The sequence below is a fragment of the Brassica oleracea genome, chromosome C3 (assembly GCF_000695525.1).
Source record: "Brassica oleracea var. oleracea cultivar TO1000 chromosome C3, BOL, whole genome shotgun sequence".
Lineage (NCBI taxonomy): Eukaryota > Viridiplantae > Streptophyta > Magnoliopsida > Brassicales > Brassicaceae > Brassica > Brassica oleracea.
In genome coordinates this window covers 46,107,604-46,113,510 of record NC_027750.1, presented here as the reverse complement: position 1 = coordinate 46,113,510, position 5,907 = coordinate 46,107,604, and the positions used below count along the sequence as shown (strand labels likewise).

General features: G+C 39.7%; 1 protein-coding gene across 1 annotated transcript; it reads right to left on the bottom strand.

Moving 5' to 3' along the window:
- Nucleotides 1-521: 521 nt before the first annotated feature.
- LOC106334872 (WD repeat and HMG-box DNA-binding protein 1) lies at nucleotides 522-5,327 on the bottom strand. The gene is made up of 12 exons (XM_013773258.1): nucleotides 4,956-5,327; nucleotides 3,800-4,884; nucleotides 3,499-3,675; nucleotides 3,299-3,412; nucleotides 2,789-2,893; nucleotides 2,340-2,474; nucleotides 2,202-2,257; nucleotides 2,005-2,107; nucleotides 1,798-1,914; nucleotides 1,485-1,611; nucleotides 1,230-1,360; nucleotides 522-1,114 (listed from the first exon to the last, which is right to left on the bottom strand). Exons 1-12 carry the CDS (start codon nucleotides 5,233-5,235, stop codon nucleotides 731-733), a joined length of 2,814 nt encoding a protein of 937 aa, XP_013628712.1. The 5' UTR covers nucleotides 5,236-5,327; the 3' UTR covers nucleotides 522-730.
- Between the last annotated feature and the right edge of the window lie 580 nt (nucleotides 5,328-5,907).

Sequence of the window (5,907 nt, the reverse complement as noted above, 5' to 3'; positions counted from 1 at the left end):
ATCTATGGCAACCTAACCATGACGGCCCGTTCACGACAATCGTCTTTGACATGGGTATGTGCCTAGTTCATTGTCTCATAAACCCTATTCGTAAAATTTGCAGAGATCGGTTTCATCTTTCTCTACGAACTTTGGGGGGGCTTACTGTTGGGATGAATTTACATCCTCCCTCAAGATCCATTAAGACAATGAATTAGCTCTACTTTGTTAGGAAACCTTAGATATCTATTTTTCTATAAATAAAGAATTACCTCATTATTAGAAATGACTTTTTTTCCATCTAGATCTAGAACACATCCTATAAAGATTTTATACGTTCTTTGATTCACTTTACAGTATAAATCATTATTGTAATGCAATTTTTGATCAATAAAATCTTTGGATATTCTTTTTCTCATATTCATCTTTGAAGATTTCTCCTAAACCTCAAGAATCTAATACTTATACTTAAATTTTTTATTGTATGATTCCAACAAACATCACCAGCAAATATACCGTTTTTGGGTCAAACAATCATGAGATGAAAACTTTCAAGGTCGTAGAGATACCGAAATCATCGAACTGGACAACAAAGTTAACTTTGGGAAAACCCATGAACAAACTCACATACATGCTGACAGAGAAATAGATTTGAAAGTCATTTCCTTCTAACTGAACACAGAGACTTTGGCAGAAAGTGACGTAGAGGCTGACGGTGCCAAACCAGAATCAAAAACATCCAAAAAACTCATTAAACAATTGATTTCAGGAACGGGTTTGAAGAAGGTCGTGCGTCTTGTTGATTCGCTTCCTTTCTCAGTCCCTTGTCATCATTGTTAACACTGTTCACAGGATTCTTCATCAAGTTCAATTTATTTACCTCTCTTTTCTTCACATCGTCAGTTTCGTCTCTCTTTATTTGTTCTTTTCCCAGCTTGAGACCTTCTGAAACTTTTGCTTTCCTAACAAGTGTAGTAGGAGACGGTTTAGGTGCAGAAGCTTTCAGAACTGCCTCTGTGTTTTCGCTTGTCTGAACCGGAGCCGGACAATTCTGGACCTTGGATTTAACCACTTCTCTGCTTGGATTTTGCGGATGATTTTCGGTAGCCTCGTTAGCTTCTTCGAGCAACTTTTCCTGTTAGAGAAAAACCATAAGTTAGCATCATGAGCATGAGAATCTGTGGTTGAACTTTCTGTCTTTCTTTTGTGCCGAAAATACGAATTGCTAAAAGGTCTTTGCAAAGGAGTACCTCGAGTATGCTACAGAATTTCTCTGCCAAGAATGGAAGCTTGAGTTTGGTAACCAGTGTTATTGCGGCTCTCATCGATTTTTCTAGAGATAGTAACCTCATAAGTTCTCCGGCCCTTACAAACTTGTCACCTAAAAGTAAAGAAAATTGTTGTCAAATTCTGGAAAATAACTTCACATAGAATTCGACATGTTCTAAGTATGTAAGCGCTCACAGACGCGTGTACGAACAAACACATGTAAATTATTGACTTACGGCTACAACACGAGCTGATGAGCCTTAGTATGCATCTATCTTGAGAAAATACCAGGTCGAAAGCCTCATCTTCAATTGCTGTCGTGTCCACCTCGGCAAAAGCCATATCGTCCACCCTTCTTTGAGTCTGGGATCAGAGGAAAATATATATTAGAATTGGTTGAAAATATATAGATATTTGATACTAATCTACGCAAACTTTGACAGTTTCACTCACACATTCCTGACGCGAACAACTCAGATAAAACTTCTTACGAAAATGAAGGGAGACATAATAGCAATTATAAATGGCGTAACAAGGAGAGAGGAAAACCTCGTATAAACGCAGCTGCTTTAGAATGAACTCATTTTCTAGAGATGCTGCTCCTAAATCTGAAGATGCAAGCGGGAGGGAGAAGTCCAGAATACTAAGGATTGGTTTTGGTGTCACCTGAAATGGAAGGAAGAAGAATGGTGAGGCAACCTATCCTTTTGCAGATACAGTAAACACCATAGTCTTGGCAACTATAATATATATTACCTGTGGGAAAAGTTCTGGGTGTTTACAAGCTATACAGTATAAACTGGTTGTATTCAAACCAACCACCCAGTAGTTTTCTTCTTGTTTGTTCACTTTAGTGGTACTGAAAATGACAATGAATTCAGTAACGTACAAATACCATTTGAGAAAAGATAATAAGGAACTTGTCAGAAATTATTGATAGCTACGTAACAAACCTGAAGACCGGGATCCACGAGCCACCATATTGACTAGTAAAAACCCTCAGCACACCCTGCAATAAAAATGTTGTTGTTGTAATACATATTTTATGAAATGAGTACCAAAGACATAGCAAATGGGTCAGCCAAACAAACCTCAGAATCAAATGAGCTGAAAGAACCTTCTTCACTGAATCCTATCCATGTTAAATGTGAGCCAGGGGTTAAGGCAACACGGCCGCTCAACTGTTGAGTCATTTTGGATATGTTCAAGACTCTAAATTCCATCACCTGCATATTGTCAACACAAGGATGAGGAGAGGATGTAGGGTACATAACAACCTGAGTGTATGATTGTTTGTCATATTGGTAGATACATGAATGTCCGTCAAATAATTCTTTTTTTTTGGGTCAAAGTTCAGATTTCTTTTAAAATCAAAGTTTCATACAATGAAACCACAGCAATAAGATAGAGCTTAAGGAGTTGGGTCAGTATCCAAACACGAATGAAAATGTTCTCTCACACTATTTACACTTTAAATGGATATCAAGTGACTCCAAGGTTAATCCATAAGGAAAATAAAACAAAAACAAACTATGCCTACCTGTTCATTTGAAGGAAGGCAGTCTGAAACATGAGTTACCACAGCAAGTTGATCCTTGCATCCTGTTGCAGTGACAACTGGGCCATCAAGGGAGATAACATGTTTCTGCAGGAAATGACCAGTTCTTATCAGATCAAAAAAATCAAAAGTATTTAACCAGTGAGGTACACATTACACACTAGCACCCCCTAATTCAGTTAGAAACTGTGGAAGTCGAAATACAGACTAAATCAGTCATTCCCCTAGCATTCAGTTCAAGTTAGTTTTTCTAGAGCTGCAGTTTCTCATTGTAACTACAGGATGAAACAAACAATCAACTACATAACCTTTTCATCTGACAATACAGTATACACCAGTAAGAGACAAACAGGGAACATAACACAACAGCAAGTTCAGTAGAGAAAAACGATTTACAACACTTTAAGGTAAACAACGATCAATCAGTTGCGTAGACTATCAGCTTACGTCAATGGTGACACATGATAAACCATAGAAAGCAAAAGAAGAGACCTGTAAACCACCCTCGCTAAATATGTGAAGCAAATTGAGGCTTTTAATCGCAGCTACCCAACCAGAACCGTTAGCGACAACCTTCACCTCTTCACCTTCAAACCTCATTGTCCACTTCATGTTTCCAATAAAAAAAAACAAGTAAATTACTTTCTATGCTGGTCTGTAAGTTGGGATGAATTAAGTGTAATGATTCTAACCTCGCTATTACTGGCCCAGCTTCTGAATGGTCGATACATAAGAACACTCATGTTCTTTTCTCCCTTGCTAGGGTTTGCGAAAGCACATCCACTTTCATTTATTGATGCCATAGTGAAGCCATAGATGTCGATCATTGATGAAACTCGTGGACCTCTTCCAGTATCATGAAAATCTGTCTGCATTTAGAGTGACAAGAAGAAAAACATCCAAAAATTTCACAAAAGAATCTTTTCTATATGGAAAACTTATATAAGGAAGACATTAGAAATAAGAAGCATAACAAAGGTAAGCCTCAAGCACCTCAATACGGTAGTTCCCCTCGTGTTCAATTGTAGTTATGCATCCCAACATATTGTAACACAAGAAGGTCCTCTTTCCTTGTTTCGGGGGTGTTGCACCAGGTTGAAAAGGTTTTTGCATTTTGAACTTGGTTGATCGGGCAATGTTTCTGGGAAGCCCACTTCTCACACCGTGTGACTTTTTCCTGTAGCCAGGTATGCTGCTACCCTCATCATAAAATTCCTCATCAGGATCAACATCATCATCAATAACGGTTTTTCTCCTGATTCTTTTCCTGCTAGGCTGATGAAATGCTCCATCATCATCATCATCATCATCATTTAAACTTGGAGATAGTTCTTCCTCCATTTCTTCATCAAAAGTAAGAATCTCATTCCTCCTCTTTGGTAGTATGTCTGGAATACCAACAGTAGGAGAAACCATTGATGATGGAACCAAAGATTCCCAAATTCCATATTTTCCCCTGACATCAATCACAGACAAAGCATTAGAATTTGGTTTCCACGCCATACAACATATCCTCTCCTCGAATTTCTGCCTATCTATGTCTTGTTTCTTATCAAGATCCCAGAGAAGCACTTGTTTATCCAAACCAGATGTAGCTATATACTTCCCATTAGGAGCCCACGTTATGCAGCATATAGACTCGAGGTGGTCCCCTCTCAGGGCAAAAAGCTTCTCCCCGGTGAATCTATCATACATCACCACGTCGCTTCTCAAACCAGGCACGGCCAGGATTCGACCATCAGGGCTCCATCTAAGAATATTCACAACAGAAGTGCTGAAACCAGTGTCGGGAGCAACACCCTTAAGGGTGTAGGAAACGATTCCACTCTGGAGTTCCCAGCATAGAACAGTCCCATTTAAGTCAAGCGAAGCCAAGAGCTCACCATTAGGGTTGAAATCTAAGCCAGACACAGGTCCTTTATGCCCTTTTAGAACTCGAACAATGGAGCCATCAATCGTGTTGATGAGTTTGATTCCTTCGTCGTCTCCAGCAGCTGCCAATAAACTCCCTGAGCCATTAAAGGCAAGCACCCGAATCGGAAGCGTGAATCTGGTTATGTTTGTCTGAAATTCTCCACCTGATTTAAAAGGGAGCTTGTTAGATGAACTAACCAAAGAAACAATAGCTTCGGAATTGCTAAGAAATTACTTGGGAATTTGTAGAGCTTAACGCAATGATCTATAGATCCAGAGGCGAGGAAAGAAGAGTCCTGGCTAAGAGCCAAGGCGGTGACGCCGTCTTGGTGATGTCGGAGAATCGTCGGGGGCGAAGAGGAAGGCGAGAGTCCATCGTGGACGGAGATGGATGGATCCGAAGAAGATGAAGTGACAAAGTGCTCCGCTTTCTGGTCCCAGAGAATAGAGCAAAACGCCGCGGCTGTTCCGCCGACTTTATGGGCTTCACGGAGTTTAAGCGTTCGTGACTTCATCACATTTGTCGCGTCTGGCTCCTGTTGCTGTTAGGGTTTACTTTTATCACTCTTTCGTTCCCATTCGGCGCGAATTTGAGTGTGTGATGCCCGGGAGATATATTTGCCCTTTTCACACTTTTTGGGATAAAAAGTGGATATTTTGAAATTTTTACCCTATGAGACACATTTTGTGTTCTCAATATCAATCAGACACACATTGTGCTACAGCACACTTTCTTATGCTAGGTTTACTAATATAACCCTTAACTAGAGTCATCTTCACTTAGATAGAAATCCTAACCAACGAGATCTACTTAACCAAAACCAAACCGATTCCTTATCTTTTACTTTTTACAAACCCTTCGTTTACCTTATCTTTTCCCCTTTTCACGGTTCTTGTTAATCTTCTTCAAACCCAACGAATCCTAATCTCTTTCTCCGGATATGCCGATGAACCCGATAAACCCTAATCTTGTCTCTTTTATTTTTTGACTCTCTTCTCCGATTTCGCTTCTCTGTTTAACCAAATCATCGTCTCGCTTTCCGTTTCTTGAGCTTTGCGGTCCAAATCAAACCTCCCCCAGAACTTGTCACTTTGATTTTCTGATTCTTCTAACCGAATTCGCTTATCTGTTTCCCCAGATCATCGTCTCGCCTTCCGTTTCTCGACCCAGAAGTTCATTTTACTTG